This window comes from Microcaecilia unicolor, chromosome 1 (assembly GCF_901765095.1).
Source record: "Microcaecilia unicolor chromosome 1, aMicUni1.1, whole genome shotgun sequence".
Taxonomy (NCBI): Eukaryota; Metazoa; Chordata; class Amphibia; order Gymnophiona; family Siphonopidae; genus Microcaecilia; species Microcaecilia unicolor.
In genome coordinates, this window is record NC_044031.1 from 676,677,049 (window position 1) to 676,696,696 (window position 19,648).

The window sequence follows — 19,648 nt, forward strand, 5'->3', positions numbered from 1 at the left end:
TTATGGCACATATAGATTTATTTATGGCATTTATATCCCACATTATTCCCACCCACGGACAGGCTCAATGTGGCGTACAATAGTCTATTAAGCAGCACTAATACAAAATACAGTAATTAGGGTTGTAGGAGGGAAAGAGGAACAACAGGAGGGAGAGAGGAAAAGGTGACAATTAGTCGCTATGGCAAACATGGTTCAGAAGGATGCGACACCAGGAGGGCTCACGGCATATGCTCTACCGAAAAGGAAGGTCTTGAGCCGCTTCTTAAAGGTCGGGTGATCTGGGGTGAATTTGACCACTTGGGGCAGCCCGTTCCAGAATTGAGAGCTAAGATAAGAAAAAGAGGAAGCATAGACAGTCTTATATTTTAGGCCACTAAAAGCTGGATAGTGGCGATTGAGATACGAGTGAGCTGACTTGCGGGAGTTCCTGGGCGGCAAGTTAATGAAAGTGTCCATGTAAGCAGGAGCGTCACCATAGATGATTTTGTGCACGAATGCGCAGATCTTGAAAACGATATGGTTCTTCACAGGAAGCCAGTGCAACCTCTCACGTAGTGGGCTCGAACTTTCAAATCTCGATTTACAGAAGATGAGTCAAGCTGCTGTGTTCTGAGCAGTTTGCAATTTTTTTTAGTAGCGTGGATGTGCATCCCCCTTAGATATTGTTGCAGTAATCGAGACGACTTATAACTAGGGACTGGACTAGGTTGCGGAATACCTCTCTAGGGAAATAAGGCTGGATACGCTTAAGCTTCCAAAGAGTGAAGAACATTTGCTTGACTACAGAGCTCACATGCTGCTCCAATGTCAAAGATCTATCAATTATGACTCCCAAGATTTTTAGGGACTCCGAAATTGGCAGGACGAGCTCAGGAGTGATTAGTGTAGGAGGTCTGAGTTTGTTGAAGCGAGAGGAGAGGATTAAACAATGTGTTTTCTCGGCATTGATTTTGAATCGAAATGAGTTGGCCCAGTCAAGCAAGGTGTTAAAGCCTTGTCGGATCTTACCAGTTATTTCATTTAGGTCTTTCTCGAAAGGGATGAAGATAGTGATATCAGCAACATAGATAAATGGGTTTAGTCCCAGTTTGGAAAGAGCCGCTGCCAAGGGAATCAACATCATGTTGAAGAGGGTTGGCGATAGTGGGGAACCCTGTGGCACTCCACAGTCTGCTTTCCAATGAGGTGATAAGGTAGAGTTCTTGATGTAAGAAAGCCTCTCAGCCAGGCCAGTACGTTTCCACAGGCACCAAAATAATCTAGGAGCCGCAGCAGAATGCCATGGTGCACCATTTCGAAGGCACTAGACATGTCAAACTGTAAGAGCAAAATTCTCTTCCCTACAGCTATTTCCCTCTTGAAGTTGGACAGAAGAGTGACAAGCACAGTCTCAGTACTGTGGAGCGGTAGGAAACCCGATTGCGAGGTATGCAGAATATTGAACTTATCCAAGTGCTCACTAAGTTGTTTATTCACCAAGCTCTCCATGAGTTTCACGAAAAGGGGAATGGAAGCTATTGGTCGGTAGTTGGACAGATCACTACTCTTTTTCTTGGTATCTTTGGGCACTGGGGTTAGTAAGATGTTACCATAATTTACAGATTAAGCTGGACCCCAAGGATAGATGATCTGGATCCAGATCTCTAAACCCCAAGACACACCATAGTATAAAGGCTTGAGCAATGGGGTTGGCCCTGTTTTGCACTTTTTTTGTAGTAGATTAGAAAGATATCTATAGCTTTCCTACACTCCTGTAACTTTGAAGTTTATTCAAAAATTTTATCCCATGCTTCTTTCCTTCTATGAAGTCATACTGACTAGTTTCTAACTGTCCCACTGTTCTAAACAACTAATGGTTTTTTTTTTTGACAATCCTTTGCTTACTTCTCTGATCAGCTTTCCCTAGTGTTCTGTATTTTCCAAAAGATGTTACTATACCTTTTTTATGTACCAAGCTCAGGATTAGTATCATATATGCAGTTCAGTAACAAATCAAAAGATGCTGCACATCCATGGAACACAAATACAGTAACCACCAACTATCTGATTTGCCCAGTTAAACAACTGTCCTGAGCTTGGATAAGCCCAGCTAACATTTTGTGCTATTTGTCTTGTCTGGAGCTTAGTGATCACTGTCCTCACCTGAACCCTCTCTTTTACATATCCTCTTACCTGCATACCTGCCTTTTAACCAATTAGCACCTACAGCCTGCTCCCATCTTGATTCTGCCTTGAGCATATTGGGAGTACAAAGGCCCTTCTAGTAGCTATCTATTATGCACCTATAAAATTAATTACAGATATCTAACTTTTCACATTATCCAACCTACTCCAGGACACAAGGCAGTTAGAAAATAGATTAGATCAGTATCTGTAATATTGTGTGAATTAGAATGCAACTCCATAATGCAATGGTGAAAGAGAATGTATTATGAATATTGTCACTGATGCTAACATAAGAATAGAACAAATGCCACAATGGGGAAGAGGTGTCTAGAGACACAAAAAGGCCCTTCTTTCTAACAAACCCAGGCTAAAATGAATTAATAATCACTTCCTTCACATAAAATACCAGACATCATTATAGCATAGCAAACCTTCTCCATATATTCAGAAGAAGAGAATAAAATATTTCACTTTTTTTAATCATAACTAAATCATAACGAAAGGTTAAGAACCTCTTGGCAAGTAAAATGAAAAAAAAAAATCCTGAAACATTCTGATGTTGTCTTTTTCAGTCATGATAAATTTTAATCAGATAAAAGGGTTTTAAAAAGCTGTCAATTTGATGTTTAATAAATTCTACTTGAAATCCAAAACATTACAGGGTTGATATGCAGAAGTCAATAAGCAGTCAGCATCAGCTGACCATACAAGTGCCTCCTTTTATTTTAAATGCCAAGCCACCAAGGGAGTTAATTCTATAAGGAGTTGCCCAGATTTAGACATCAAGTGTGCAGGCAAATGCCGGTATTCTACATGGATATATGATCATATAAGCATATAAAAGATGATCTAGCTACATGTTATTCTGTTAAATATGAACGATGCACGTAAAGGGTCATGGATTTGATATACTGCCTTTTTGTGGTACAAAGAAGGTGATTTACATATATACTGGTACTTTCTCTGTGCCTAATGGACTCATAATCTAAGTTTTGTATCTGAGGCAATGGAGGGTTAAGTGACTTGCCCAGGATCACAAGGAGCTGCAGTGGGAATCGAACTTGTTTCCCCAAGTCCACTGTACTAACCATTAGGCTATTTTGCAGGTAGGCATTTGCATGGGCGGAGAGCAAGATGTGCTAAGTTATCCACAGAGATCCTCAATCTAGGAGCAAGCATTTACACTAGTTTAATAGTTGGCATAAATGTTCATATCTAAACACATATGCATGTTTATACCTGATTATGCTAGTATTCTATAAAGCAAAGTGTCCACTTCTTTTCACAATAAGCTCCCAAATGAGAATCCCTTTACAGAACTGTCCTCCCCATGCATAACTTTTGGATAGATGATATCCTTGCAAAATATATCTGTTTAGTAGCGAGAGAGGCTGGCGCATTTTGGAGGTGGCGCTTAAATTTATTCATATACTATAGATATTTAGCCACAATCTGGATATATTTATCCAATTTGGGGGGGGGGGGGGAGCACTGTATAATAAAAGCAGTGCAAAATATATCTGTTTAGTAGCGAGAGAGGCTGGCGCATTTTGGAGGTGGCGCTTAAATTTATTCATATACTATAGATATTTAGCCACAATCTGGATATATTTATCCAATTTGGGGGGGGGGGGGGGGAGCACTGTATAATAAAAGCAGTCCTAACTTTTAACAGATGATTATCCATTTAATTTTAGGACCAAATATCCAGCATTTCTTAAATGCATAGTCCCACTGAATAATGGGCATGAAAAGATGTGGATAAATTCAACTTTTATTTATATAGACCTGACAGCCTTTTGATTATTAAACCTCATCAAAATGGCTGCCGTGACCTCTAGAGGTAGCCTCAAGGGCAGGGATAAGTGGGGTTTCCTCCTGTCCACAACCTCACTGGACCACCAGGGATGTTAGGTAGGCCTGGGAGGACAAGGGGGGGTGGTGGTGAATGAGGGGTATTGCTGTTGTGGAGCAGGTGGAGTGGCACATTCTGGTTGGGATGGGGTTTAGGAGGGAATTGGAGGGGCTGGGAAATATTTTAAAATTTATGCAGATCCCAGACGATATTCAGTCAATGCCTGGATAACTGTTTTTTTTGTAGGCCCCAGCTGGGCAAGATTTCCTCACACAAAGGCCGCGCTGACTCGGTTTCAGTAATCCATATCCTCGGATGTGCTCTGTAATTTTGTTTTTAATAATAGCCTCTACCATTTTCCCCGGCACCGACGTCAGACTCACCGGTCTATAATTTCCTGGATCTCCCCTGGAACCTTTTTTTAAAAATGGGCGTTACATTGGCCACCCTCCAATCTTCTGGTACCACGCTCGATTTTAAGGATAAATTGCATATCACTAGCATTAGCTCCGCAAGCTCATTTTTCAGTTCCATCAGTACTCTAGGATGAATACCATCCGGTCCAGGAGATTTGCTACTCTTCAGTTTGCTGAACTGCCCCATTACGTCCTCCAGGTTTACCGTGAAGTCAGTAAGTTTCTATGACTCATCCGCTTGAAATAGCATTTCCGACACCGGTATCCCACCCAAAATTTCCTCGGTAAAGACCGAAACAAAGAATTCATTCAATCTCTCCGCTATGACTTTGTCTTCCTTGATCGCCCCTTTTACCCCTCGGTCATCCAGCAGCCCAACCGATTCTTTTGCCGGCTTCCTGCTTTTAATATACTGAAAAAAAATTTTACTATGTTTTTTTGCCTCTAATGCTATCTTTTCTTCGTACTCCCTCTTGGCCTTCTTTATCTGCGCCTTACATTTGCTTTGACACTCCTTGTGCTGCTTCTTGTTATTTTCAGACGGTTCCTTCTTCCATTTTCTGAAGGCATTTCTTTTAGCCCTAAAAGCTTCCTTCACCTCACTTTTCAACCAGGCCGGCTGTCTTTTGGAGTTCCGTCTTTCTTTTCAAATTAGTGGAATATGTTTGGCCTGGACCTCCAGGATGGTATTTTTGAACAGCGTCCATGCCTGTTGAGGTCTACAAAATTACTGAGTGGTGTAGAATGAGTAGACGTGAATCCATTTTTACTCTTTCAAAAAGTAGAAAGACCAGGGGACATGCAATGAAATTACATGCAAATAATTAAAAAAAAACAAATAGAAAGAAATATTTTTTCACTCAAAGAACAGTTACGCTCTAGAACTCGTCAGAGGATAACAGCGGATAGCATATCAAGGTAGGCTAAGGGGGACTTCAAAAAAAAGACTGTGTTGGAGGCAAAAACACACAGAAAAAACTTTTTTAGGTATATTAAAAGCAGGAAGCCGGCAAATGAATCGGTTGGACCGCTAGATGACAGAGGAGTAAAAGGGGCGATCGGGGAAGACAAAGCTGTAGCGGAGAGATTAAATGAATTCTTTGCTTGTCTTCACTGAGGAAGATTTGGGTGGGATACCGGTGCCAGAAATGGTATTCGAAGCTGACGAGTCGGAGAAACTCAATGAATTCTCTGTAAACCTGGAGGATGTAATGGGGCAGTTCTACAAACTGAAGAGTAGCAAATCTCCTGGGCCGGATGGTATTCAACCCAGAGTACTGATAGAACTGAAAAATGAGCTTGCAGAGCTATTGTTAGTAATATGTAATTTATCCTTAAAATTGAGCGTGGTACCGGAAGACTGGAGGGTGGCCAATGTAACACCGATTTGTAAAAAAGGTTCCAGAGGAAATCCGGGAAATTATAGACCGGTGAGTCTGACGTCGGTGCCGGGCAAAATGGTAGAGACTATTATTAAGAACAAAATTACAGAGCATATTCAAAAGCATGAATTAATGAGACGAGGAGGGGCATAATCGAACAGGGCGCCCAAGTTTTCCTGAGGACGTCCTTGCAGGACGTCCCGGCGAAGGGGTGGGGAAACCCGTATTATCAAAACAATATGGGCATCCATCTTTCGTTTCAATAATACGGTTGGGGACGCCCAAATCTCCACATTTAGGTCGACCTTAGAGACGGTCGCCCTTAGATATGGTCGTCCCTGGTTTTCGGCGATAATGGAAACCGAGGACGCCCATCTCAGAAACGACCAAATCCAAGCCCTTTGGTCGTGGGAGGAGCCAGCATTCATAGTGTACTAGTCCCCCTGACATGCCAGGACACCAACCGGGCACCCTAGGGGGCACTGCAGTGGACTTCATAAATTGCTCCCAGGTGCATAGCTCCCTTACCTTGTGTGCTGAGGCCCCTAACCCCCCCCCAACCCACTACTGTACAACACTACCATAGCCCTAAGGGGTGAAGGGGGCACCTAAATGTGGGTACAGTGGGGTTTGTGGTGGGTTTTGAAGGGCTCACATTTACTAGCACAAGTGTAACATGTGGGGGGGGGGGGGGGGCCTGGGTCCGCCTGCCCTAAGTGCACTGCAGTACCCACTAAAACGCTCCAGGGACCTGCATACTGCTGTCAGGGAGCTGAATAGACATTGAGGCTGGCAAAAAAATATTTTAAAGGTTTTTATTAGGGTGGGAGGGGGTTAGTGACCACTGGGGGAGTAAGGGGAGGTTATCCCCGATTAACTCCGGTGGGTCATCTGGTCCAGTTTGGGCACCTTTTTGAGGCTTGGTCGCAAAGAAAAAATGGACCAAGTAAAGTCGGCCAAGTTACTCGTCAGGGACGCCCTTCTTTTTTTCCATTATCGGCCGAGGACACCCATGTGTTAAGCACGCCCCAGTCCTGCCTTCGCTATGCTTCCGACAGGCCCCGGGAACTTTGGTCATCCCCTCACCCGCGACGGGAAAGCAGTTGAGGGCGCCCAAAATTGGCTTTCGATTATGCCGATTTGGGCGGACCCTGGGAGAAGGACACCCATCTCTCGATTTGTGTTGAAAGATGGGTGCCCTTCTCTTTCGAAAATGAGCCCAAAAGTCAATACGGATTTAGTGAAAAGAAATCTTGCCTCACCATCTACTACATTTCTTTGAAGGGATGAACAAACATGTGGATAAAGGTGAGCCAGTTGATATTGTGTATCTGGATTTTCAGAAGGCGTTTGACAAGTACCTCATGGAAGACTCCAGAGGAAATTGGAGGGTCATGGATAGGAGGTATGGGTTCTATTGTGGATTAAAAACTGGTTAAAACATAGAAAACAGAGAGTAGGGTTAAATGGACAGTATTCACAATGGAGAAGGGTAGTTAGTGGGGTTCCACATGGGTCTGTGCTAGGACCGCTGCTTTTTAATATATTTATAAATGATTTAGCGATGGGAGTAACTAGCGAGGTAATTAAATTTGCTGATGACACAAAGTTATTCAAAGTCGTTAACTCGCGACAAGATTATGAAAAATTACAGAAGGACCTTACGAAGACTGGGAGACTGGGCGGCTAGATGGCAGATGATGTTTAATGTGAGCAAGTCAAGGTGATGCATGTGGGAAAAAAGAACCCGAATTATAGCTACGTCATGTAAGGTTCCACGTTAGGAGTTACGGACCAGAAAGGGATCTGGTGTCGTAGTCAATAATACACTGAAACCTTCTGCTCAGTGTGCTGCTGTGGCACGGAAAGCGAATAGAATGTTGGGTATTATTAGGAAAGGTATGGAAAAGAGGTGTGAGGATGTTATAATGCCGTTATATCGCTCCATGGTGTGACCGCACCTTGAGTATTGTGTTCAATTCTGGTCGCCGCATCTCAAGAAAGATATAGTAGAATTGGAAAAGGTGCAGCAAAGGGCGACTAAAATGATAGCGGGGATGGACGACTTCCCTATGAAGAAAGACTAAGGAGGCTAGGGCTTTTCAGCTTGGAGAAGAGACGGCTGAGGGGAGACATGATAGAGGTATATAAAATAATGTGGAGTGGAGTGGAACAGGTGGATGTGAAGCATCTGTTCACGCTTTCCAAAAATACTAGGACTAGGGGGCATGCGATGAAACTACAGTGTAGTAAATTTAAAACGAATCAGAGAAAAACTTTCTTCACTCAACATGTAATTAAACTCTGGAATTCGTTGCCGGAGAACGTGGTGAAGGCGGTTAGCTTGGCAGAGTTTAAAAAGGGGTTAGACGGTTTCCTAAAGGACAAGTCCATAAATCGCTACTAAATGGACTTGGGAAAAATCCACAATTCCAGGAATAACATGTATAGAATGCTTGCACGTTTGGGAAGCTTGCCAGGTGCCCTTGGCCTGGATTGGCTGCTATCGTGGACAGGATGCTGGACTCGATGGACCCTTGGTCTTTTCCCAGTGTGGCATTACTTATGTACTTATGTAGTAATCATATCCCCCTCAGCCATCTCTTTTCCAAGCCGAAGAGCCCTAACCTCTTTAGCCTTTCCTCATGTAAGAGGAGTTCCACCCCCTTTCTCATTTTCATCATTCTTCTTTGAACCTTTTCTAATTCCACTGTATCTTTTTTGAGATACAGCGACCAAAATTGTAAGGCACCGATCAGAATCATGGTTCCGCGATCTTGCTCGAGTCTTTCCTACTAGAAGTCTCGGAGGATAAGCATACAGGAGGACCTGTCCCCCCACTGAGGAAGGTGTCCGATGCTAGTCTGCCATGGGCCCTGAAGCCTGGAACAGAAACTGAGGGGACATTGTGATTGGTCTGAGTGACAAAAAGGTCCTCCGAGGGGGTGCCCCACGTTCGGAAGATCTTTTGGGCTATTGCCCATTTGACGAGACCATTTGTGTGGTTGCATATCCTGTTCAGTCTTGTCGGCCAGGGTGTTGTTTGCGCCCACCAAGTAAGAAGCTCGAGGAACATGTGGTGCAGGCGAGCCCAATGCCACATCAGGACAGCTTCCTGACACAGAGGGTGTGATCCAGTGCCCCTGCTGCTGATGTAATACATAGCAACCTGTCAGTTTGGAATGAGAATAATTTGATGAGCCAGCCAATTCTCTGAAAGCCTTTAGAGTGTTCCAGAATGCTTGAAGCTCCTTGAGGTTGATCTGAAGATTTGTTTCCTGGAAGGACCCAAGTTCCTTGAGTGTGGAGACCATCTATATGAGCTCCCCATCCCAGGAGAAGATGCATCTGTTGTCAACACTTTTTGTGGCTGAGGAATTTGGAATGGAAGTCCCAGCATCAAACTGGATCGAACTGTCCACCACTGAAGAGAGCGAACAAGCTCTGGGGAACACTTGGATGACATCTTCTAGACTCCTCATGGCTTGATACCACTGAGAAGCCAGAGGCCATTGAGCTGATCTCATGTGAGAAGACGCGTCATGGGTGTAACATACACTGTGGAAGCCAAGTGGCCCAGCAATCTCAACCATCTGCCCAAGCTTTGACCTGCCGAGAGGATTAAAACATGGAGGCCAGCAAAGACAAGATTGTTTGCTCTGGGAGGAAGGCTCGAGCCTTTCTGCGTGTCAAGCAGGGCTCCTATGAATTCCCAATCTCTGGACAGGGTGAAGATGAGACTTGGGATAGTTAAAAACGAACCCCAGTAGCTCGAACACCTGAATAGTCATCTGTATGGACTCCTGAGCACTGTCCTCTGGGGTGCTCATCACCAGCCAATTACATAAACTAGTAGATGACGGCAGAAAAAGACCTGCACGGTCCATCTAGTCTGCCCAACAGTGAGAAACCTGAGTGCCCTCTATCACCAGCGACAAATCATCCAGCAAGCAAATCTGGGGAGTGGTATCCCAATTTCTATTCTAAAACATGCTCAAGTGTTTCCCAGAGCACACTGATGCAGGAACCCCGTTCACCCCTCCTCACCCACCCCCCTCTCCCGTATCACACACTCAATCACTGACACCACATCCACAACAGCGACGCTGACCCCCCCTTCAAGCCCCCCCACCCCTTCCCCGTAAAGAAGCATCAACCCTGTCACACTGTCTGTGTCACACACACACACACACTGATGTAGGACATGGATACATGGACTCTCAATTGTCAAGATACATGAACACATGGACCCCCAGTCTGTATAGCGATGCTGCAACTACCGCTAGACACTTGGTGAAGACCCTGGGAGCTGACGGAAGGCCAAAAGGTAACACGCGGGTACTGAAAGTGATGTGTTTCCCAGCCAAAATCGAAGATACTTCTGGTGGGCAGGAAGCGCATCGGGCCTATGAGTATATGCATCGTTAAGTCCAGAGAACATAGTCAATCATTTTTCTGAATCATTAGGAGAAGGTGCCCAGGGGAACCCACCCTGAAATTTTCTCGGACTAGGAATTTGTTCAGGGCCCTTAGGTCTAGGATGGGATGCATCCCCCTTGTTTTCTTTTGCATAAGGAAGTATCTGGAATAGAATCCCTGTCTTTCCTCCCCTGGAATGGGTTCAACTGCATGGGCCTTGAGAAGGGTGGAGAGTTCCTCTGCAAGTACCTGCCTATGCTAAGAGCTGAACGGAATAAGCTCTCGGTGGGCAATTTGGAGGTTTGGAATGCCAATTGATGGTGTATCCAAGACAGACTAGTTGAAGAACCCACCGGTTGGAGGTTATGAGAGGCCACCTTTGGTTGAAAAAATATCCCCCCCCCCCCCCGACCGGCAAGTCGTCCGGAACATCCCTTGCTTTGACTCGGGAGCTGCAGGGGCCTTAGGTGCACGCTGTTGAAGAGAACAAGTGAACCAGGGCTGAGCCTGAGTAGGTTGACGAGCCGGAGTGTACCTACGCCTAGAGAAGTAGTAGGGGGCACCTCCTTGACTTGCCAAAATACCTCCTAGATGAGGAGATGGATGCAGAAGGCGCCCGGCGGAAGAGAGAAGAGATAGTATCAGTGTGTTTCTTGATTAACTTCTCTCCAAAAATATATCCCCCTGGCAAGAATGTTCCAAGTCAGAAACACGCAGCCATGAGAGTGTGCGCATTGCTATACTTTGGCAGAGATCCTGGATGCCACATCAAAAGTGTCGTAAGTACCCCTGGCCAAGAACTTTCAACACACCTTCTACTTCTTGATCAACTGGCTTGCTCTAGAGGGAGCGTATCAAGCAAGTTAGACAGCTGTCTCACCGAGTTCACAAGTAAATGCTCATGAATACCTGGTATGACTGAATACGGGAGATCAGCATAGAGGCCTGGTACATCTTTCTCTCCAAAAGAAATCCGGGGTTCTAGCTTCTCTACCTGGGGGACCAAGGCATAGTCCCTAGTACTCCTGTCTCTTTTGAGAGGGATTCAACAACCATGGAGTTGTGAGGCAACTGAAGCCGGTACAAATCCAGTCTCCCTGTGGATCCGGTACTGGGAGTCAATCTTCTTGGGGACCAACAAGGACCGACAGAGGGGACGTCCAGTTCCCTAATGAGGACTGCCTTGAGTACCTCATGGAGAGAAGCCATCACAGTCTCCTTGGGAGGGGAGGTATAGTCCAGGACCTCGAGCATCTTGGCCCTGGACTCATCCTCCTACAGGGAATGGAATAGCATCAGCCATTTCCCTCGCAAAAGATGGAAAAGAAGAGGCTCTCGGGTAGAGACCGTCTCCTCTGAGGTGGTGAGGAGGCTCAGAAGGGATCCCATAAGACTTGTCAGAGAGAAAGTATCTGGGATCCTCCTCTGATTCCCATGAGTGCTCCTCCTCGGTGTTGGATAAAATCTCCCTACGAGATGACTGAGGTCGAGCCTGCCTCAATGCTAAGGAACCATGTCCTCGAGACAGCACTGAGAGACTGGCTCCTGCAGAGACTCCGGTAAAGCTTCCTCCACCGACGTCGAGGGGGTACCGGCCTGGGTGGCAGTCGGACACCGAAGCACATTGCAGGCTGAGTGCAGGAGGTATGGTAGGTGCAAGCACCCCCGATACCGATTCGCATTGCTGCCTAAGGCCTTTCCAGCAGCTCAGGAAAACAAAGCCCTGATGAGCTCATCAAGGGCCGACCTCGGGAAAGCTGAGGTGCCCGTTGGGGCGCAGGTTGCAAAACTGCTTGGGCCAATATGGGAGCAGGATCTTGGCTGTCTGGAGGACAATCACAATTCGGCACCTCTTGAATGGAGGGAGAGTGGTCCTCCCAGCGCCAACGCTTTTCGGGTGCTGTATCCCTCGGCACCCCGGAGCTCCCAGAACTGTGTATCGAGGGAGATTGATGATTGTGCTTCTTGGCCTTCGCCTGGAGCACGTCACCCATGCTCCTCAGTGCCGAGGAGGATAACGAATCCTCACGGTGGGCCCTGTACAGCAGGAGGCCTCCAGACAGGTGGAGACCCACTTGATGCCTCACTGCTCCTAGTGTTTCAGGTCTCGAAGCAGCCATGCTTACCAATACTCCTGGTGCAACACTCAACATCTATTCAAACGCCTCCAACCTCGATGCCGATGCCAGGGCCCTGGCACTGAACCTCCGGGAAACCTGGGTCCTTTTTTTTCATACAAAGACAGAGAACACAGTTATAGCGAGGCTATGGTCGGGCCCAAGACACTGCAGACACCAAAAATGGGTGTCTTTTCTCGAAATGGTCCAGTTGAACTGGGTACAATGCTTGAAACACTGGGAGTCTTCGTGGACATGGACCAGGAAGACCTTGCTGGCCAAATCAAATGGCTTGATGGTGCCTGAAAAAGGGGCAAAGGCACGAAAAATGGAGTTCCCAACCGGAGTCAGGGCCTAAAGGCAGCGAATTGCGAAAATAAAAGAAAACTTAAACGTGGGCAAAAGAAACTAATAAAAATAAAGAGGAAAGAAAAAGGCTGAAGGCACTCAAAATGCTCAAAAATTGAACGTGTGAAGACACCCCCAAAGTGCAGCTTCTCTTCATGCGGAGAAAAACGAAACTAAGGGAAATGCATTCTCACAGCGGGCGAGAAGGCACTGCGCATATGCAGTGGAGCATGGTTCGTTGCTTCACAAAGCTCTGTTTTTTACTTTGGCATAAATGCCGGGACCCGGACAACGCAGATCAGCATCTACCCACATGTGCTTGTCCTCGTAGAAATCAATATTTCATATATACAATACCATCAAATTCCATCAAATTAAATAAACTTCTCAATTAACTATATGAAATTATACTAACATACAAAATGTTATAAAAATTGTGATATGTGCTCAGTTCACCAGTGTAATCACTTATAATGTGGGTGGACTTGAAACCATCGTCGTACATCATACGATCTATTTGCCAAAATCAATATCTGATCAAATAATCCCAATCTGAAATAAAACCTAATGGTGCTGGTAACTGTAGCTAATCATAAAAACTATGGAAAATGTCCAACACACTCCAAATATATTTTCACTTCACCTTTATTCTCTATCAGCAATAAGTCCACTTATTTAAACAGTCCATTTATCTGTTTTCCAAGATGATGACCGCCAAAGATGAAATGTAACGTGCTATCCAAGACCAGATTCCCAAACATTCAACAAGTTATAAGAAGCCTGTGGGTTTCCAAACAGTTCACAAAAGCATAGCCAAATCTAAATGTCCTTCCCAACTGACAGGCTGTGGGACAGAGGAAGGGGAGCAGCAGAGATAGACAACTCCATTCAGCCCCAGCATCCTCTGCACTTAGATGAGTGATGGAGGAAAAAGAGCTGGCAGGCAATGTGTAATAACCATGAAAAAATAGAATTCTACCAAATTTACTGATTACACTGTACAACAACTGAGTGTGGTCCTAGTTTCTGTGTCCCAAAGAGAAAGCTAATCACTTATAGAAATCCTTTACTTTATGACCGCGTGATGTTATAACTTACAGTTTAAAGGCCTGGAGGAAAAGCCTCAAGTATCTGAACTTCACAGCTCAAACCTTCTCAATTTTACGGTAGCACTCATTCTCATCATAGGGCATAAAAACCTCCAAAAGTTCTTGAAATCTCTTTAATATGAATGACAAAGATTCTGTTTTTTAATGGTTCTTAATAACCGGGAACTTATCTTTGCAGTGGCACAGCTATTACTCTTCCACGGTCGCTGTCATAAATGTAAAGGATTTCTATAAGTGATTAGCTTAAGGAGTTATAAATATCCTTTTCCTGGCTCCACTATGGTTTAGAATAATTCCCCGAGAGAAGGACATTTCAGTGGTTGTGTTTTAAAAGTTTGCAAAGAAGCAGTTAGTTTAACAGCCTCCCTCTTCCTCTCTATATGAAGCTGCCCTTCACATGGAGCTCAGCATCCATGAGAATAGTTAAGGTAAGCAGAGCCGCATTTTCTCTGAATCTCAGGATGGTTCTTTTAATGTTAAAAGCCACATCACTTCTAATTTTGCATGGGGAATAGTTTAAATAGGAAAAAAAGTTATTTCATTTGATTATTGAACACTAAAGAACCTTCAACACAACATGGACAATATAAAATTGCTTATTTCGGCTCTTCTGAACTGCACAGCAGAATTCCCCACTGCATTTCTTTCCACTGTTTATGTTTAGATGAATCCTGTAGTTATCTTCTAAAATGGAAAGTCCTGTCTTATGTGGATCCAAGTAGTATCTGGGGGAAGAGAAAGCAGATCTCTTTGGCACAGGGTCTTTTCCTTTTAAGCCGGGTGGAGGCAGCCATGCTTTGCAACAGGGCCTCTCTCCAACACACCAAACTCCAGTTGCCCCATGCCCCCCTCCCTTTATTGTGCTGGCACTCTCCAGGTTAATATCCAACTATACTAACCAATTTTCTCTCTCAGCACCACAGCACCACCCTGTGGTAAAGGGAACAGAATGCAGCTAGTCCAGCTGTATGCAACACAGCCTATATAGCTCTTGCCCTACTTCTAGCCATGCTTCCTCCAATGACAGCAGGAAAGACAAGTGCTGTCTATAATTTTAATTATAAAGGCAACTTATATGCTGTAAAGTGATGAAGGGAGATTTATTTTCTTCCTATGAAGGCCCTTTTTGTTACACAGTAGGATGACAAGTAGTAAATGAAAATAGGGTCAGAAAAATAGAGATCAGATCTGGCTAAGAATAATTTAACACTGATTAATTTTTTGTAATGAACATGTGTTTATACATTAGAAATAAACATAAGAACAGCCATACTGGGTCAGACCAGTGGTTCAACTAGCCCAGTATTCTGCTTCAAACAAATAGCATAATTCCATGCTTTCGACCCCTGGGACAGCAACGGCTTCTCCATATCTGTCTTTCCTTTTTTTCCCCCCTTTACAAATACCTTTATTGTAAAAAACTGAAAATACAAGAGCTCACAACACCATGGAGTGTGAACAAACAATGCTCTACAGCCTAATCAAGCATACCCCCCATCTCCCCCGCCCCATCACATTTTGAGTAGATGCAGCGATAAAAGGGACAACCCAAAGAACTCGCTCCCTTCTACTCCACGTCACAGAGCATAATGAATTTCTAACACAGGCTACACACCTTCCGGAATGCAGCCTCACTTGAAAGCTGCAACTTCTTCGTATTTGTGCACAAGACACTCGTGAAAAGACTGGAAGCAGTGCAAAGAAAAGCTACAAAAATGGTATGGGATTTGCGAACCGTACAAGAAGAGACTTGCTGACCTGAACATGTATACCTTAGAGGAAAGGAGAAACAGGGGTGACATGATACAGACGTTCAAATATTTGAAAGGTATTAATCTGCAAATGAACCTTTTTTTTGAGACGGGAAGGCGGTAGAACTAGAGGACATGAATTGAGGTTGAAGGGGGGCAGACTCAGAACTAATGTCAGGAAGTATTTTTTCACGGAGAGGGTGGTGGATATGTGGAATGCCCTCCCGTGGGAGGTGGTGGAGATGAAAACAAGTAAATGGAATTCAACATGGCATGGGATAAACACAAAGGAATCCTGTTTAGAAGGAATGGTTCCATGGAATCTTAACGGAGATGGGGGTGGCAATGCCGGTAATTGGGAACCAAAAGGGGAGCTGGGCAGACTTCCACGGTCTATGCCCTGATCGTGACTAAATAGATAGGGATGGGCTGGAGTGTAAATTTTAAGAGGCTTCGACGTTAGCTTCAGAACTTAGTACAAGAACAGTGCTGGGCAGACTTCTACAGTCTGTGCCCTGAGAAAGGCAAGGACAAATCAAACTCGGGTATACAAATAAAGTATCATGTACCATGTAAATGAGTTTATCTTGTTGGGCAGACTGGATAGACCGTACAGGTCTTTATCTGCCATCATTTACTATGTTACAAGACAGATCCAGTCTACCAGGCATTCATGGACAAAACAGAGCTGTCCTTCAACTCAGACAGAATACGCTGTATGGTTAATCCCATTAGCACACTAAACAGCCAGGCTCTATCCCTTGGCAACAACCATTGTAAAGCTGCCGACTTCAAAATAACTACCCTATAAGTAAACTAGTCCGGGAGGTGGAGTATATCCTGGATCCTTAACCACACCGCACACCAAAAACCCATTGTATACCTCACCCATACAACATGTGGTAAAAAACTGTCCACACCCATTCTGCAAGACCAACACATATTAGACCTCCCGCCAGTCTCGAAACCTTATAAGGCGTCCATAGCGCCCTATGCGCCACATAGAGACTGAGTCAAGGAAGCAGACGAAGTTGGCTTGCAGACATCCTCAAAAAGTCCTCCACTTTTCATTACCAATATGACCCCCAAAATCATGTTCCCACCACAGCTTGACATCAATACTTTTCCTCCAGGAACTTATTCAAAATTTTTTAAAACCCAGATATGCTAACTGCTGTAGCTACACCCTCCAGCAACAAGTTCCAGAGCTTAACTATTTGTTGAGCAAACATATTTCTGCCTAGTAATTTAAAAGTATTACTATGTAATTTCATTGACTATCCCCTGGTCTTTGTACTTTTTGAAAGAGTAAAAAAATTAATTCACTTTTACCCATTCTACACCACTCAGGATTTTGTAGACCTCTATCATATCCCCCTCAGCCTTCTCTTTTGCAAGCTGAAGAGTCCTAAACTCTTTAGTCTTTCCTCATATGAGAGAAGTTCCACCCCCTTTATCATTTTGGTCATCCTTCTTTGAACCTTTTCTAATTCCACTACATCCTTTTTAAGATATGGCAACCAGAACAGAACAAAATACTCAATGTAGTACCATGGAGCGAGAGAGAGGCATTATAATATTCTTTGTCTTATTTTCCATCCATTTCCTAATAATTCCTAGCACCCTGTTTGCTTTTTTGGCTGTCGCTGCACACTTGGCAGAAGACTTCAGTGTACTGTCCACAATGAGAGACATAATTGAACGTCGCCGGCGATCTATTTTGGCGGCGGCGCTACAGCTGGCTGGAACCGTATTATTGAAAAAGATGGCTGGCCATCTTTTTTTTTCGATAATACGGTTTAGCCCGGCCAAATGCCAGAGTTCGCCAGGTTTGAGATGGCCGTTTTTGTTTTTTCAGCGATAATGGAAAAAAAATGCCGGCGATCTCCAACCCGGCGACATCCAAGGCATTTGGTCATGGGAGGAGCCAGCATTTGTAGTGCACTGGTCCTCCTGACATGCCAGGACACCAACCGGGCACCCTAGGGGGCACTTCTAAAAATTAAAAAAATATATATACAACACGTCCCAGGTGCATAGCTCCCTTACCTTGGGTGCTGAGCCCCCCAAAACCCACTCCCCACAACTCTACACCACTACCATAGTCCTTATGGGTGAAGGGGGGCACCTAGATGTGGGTAGAATGGGGTTTGGGGGGGGGGGAGGTTGGAGGGCTCAACACTTAGCACCACAAGTGTAACAGGTAGGGGGGGGGGGATGGGCCTGGGTCCACCTGCCTGAAGTCCACTGCAACCAACATTAACTGTTCCAGGGACCTGCATACTGCTGTCAGGAAGCTGGGTTTGACATTTGAGGGTGGCATACAGGCTGGCAAAAAAAGTTTTTATTTTTATTGTTTTAGTGTGGGAGGGGGTTGGTGACCACTGGGGGAGAATGGGGAGGTCATTCCCCATTCCCTCCGGTGGTCATCTGGTTAGTTCGGGCACCTTTTTGAGGCTTGGTCATGAAAATAAAAGGACCAAGTAAAAGTGGCGAAATACTGCTTAACACCGCTTTTTTTTCCATTATCTGCAAAAGCCGGCCATCTGGTAGCCACGCCCATGTCCCACCTTCCCTTTGCCGCCGACACGCCCCTTGAACTTTGCCGGCTCGGCGACGAGGGAAAGCGGCAATGGTGTAAAAAAAGCAGCTTTCGATTATACCGATTTCGCCGCTTTTGCGAGATCGCCGGCCATCTCCTGATTTATGTCGGAAGATCGCCGGCGATCACTTTCGAAAATAAGCCTGAATGACACCTAGGATCACTGTTCTCTATTCAATTTTCTTCAGAAAACATTAGCATGTCTGTGCACCCTTATATTCTTGTGGGCAGTTCATATGCTATACCTGTTAAACAGATTTTAATTCAGTAATGCAGTAAAGGTTCAAATGGGGCACACTCCGTGACACTGTCAACTCAAGAGTTATAGTCTCAACACTAAAACAGGATCATAGTACAGTTTAACTCTGAATGGAAAGATTTAGTTATATATATATATATATATATATATATATATATATGCTATTTTACTGCCAATATTATATATGGGAAAGAAAAAGGGAAGACACAAAAGAAAAGCAAAAGCTTATTGGCTTATTTACCTTGATCGTTGGGCATTTTATCTGAAGATGCAGCTACCAGGAAGGCAGAACAAAGAGAAAAAGAAACATCACTAAAAGTTGGAGATCATCTGGATGAGAATAAAAGAGCCCACTTCATGCAGAAGCAATGAAATGAAAACAAAAAGCAAAGCTGCCTACCTGTAATAGGTGTTCTTTGAAGACAGCAGCTCAGCAGTCACATAATACCACATTACTACAACCACCCAGAAAATGGGAGGGGAACTGAAGATGCTGGTTATCTCCAGGGCTTGCTCTACTACTTAATGACTTTTTTCATATGCTACTGCTTTGCTGCCCTATTTTCATCCCCTCCTGATATGCAAATAAGACCCATGATTAAGCACATAGCCCCACAACTCTCCATATTTCATCACCCTTGGTTGGCCCAATGCCAGACCTGATCTTTTCTGAATACTGTAGTTTTGAAGAAGACAGAGATAAGTGGCACCTCATAGACTAACCAACTATTGAGGCATGAACTTTCAAGAAACAGAATCCACTTCATCAGATGTATCTGGTCCTTGAAAGCTTATGCCTCAACAAACTGAGGTGAAATGATCCAAGGAAAGGACAGACCTCTTACTCTAAATTCCCTCTATTCCAAAATGGTGTGGATGATTCCAAAGCAGAATCCAGCACCAAGCTGCAATAGCATCAACACACTTAACACCAAAAGGAAGCTGTCAAGGGGTGGGTAAATTAAACTGCTAAAAGGCATTCATGTTCCTGACATTGAAACCTTGGTGCACTGAGCAAATGCCTTCTTGATTCTTCTGTCCTAACAGCAGAAGTGACATCCTCTGTCATTCTTTTATAGGATGGTTCCAATGGTTACAAAAACTAGACCTCAGTTCCAAATATGGCTGATTTGCATGGTGCAGAGTCTCCTGCATCTCCATGCTCTCAGAGTATATACCAAAGAAACATGTTGATGATTTTGTAGAATGTGGTAAAGGAAT

General features: G+C 44.5%; 1 protein-coding gene across 1 annotated transcript in view; it reads right to left on the reverse strand.

Moving 5' to 3' along the window:
* NEO1 (neogenin 1) overlaps positions 1–19,648 on the reverse strand; it is a 740,505-nt gene that overhangs the window by 24,805 nt on the left and 696,052 nt on the right. Inside the window, 1 exon segment of the mRNA XM_030191504.1 lies at positions 1,012–1,104. Coding sequence (XP_030047364.1) covers positions 1,012–1,104 — 93 coding nt within the window.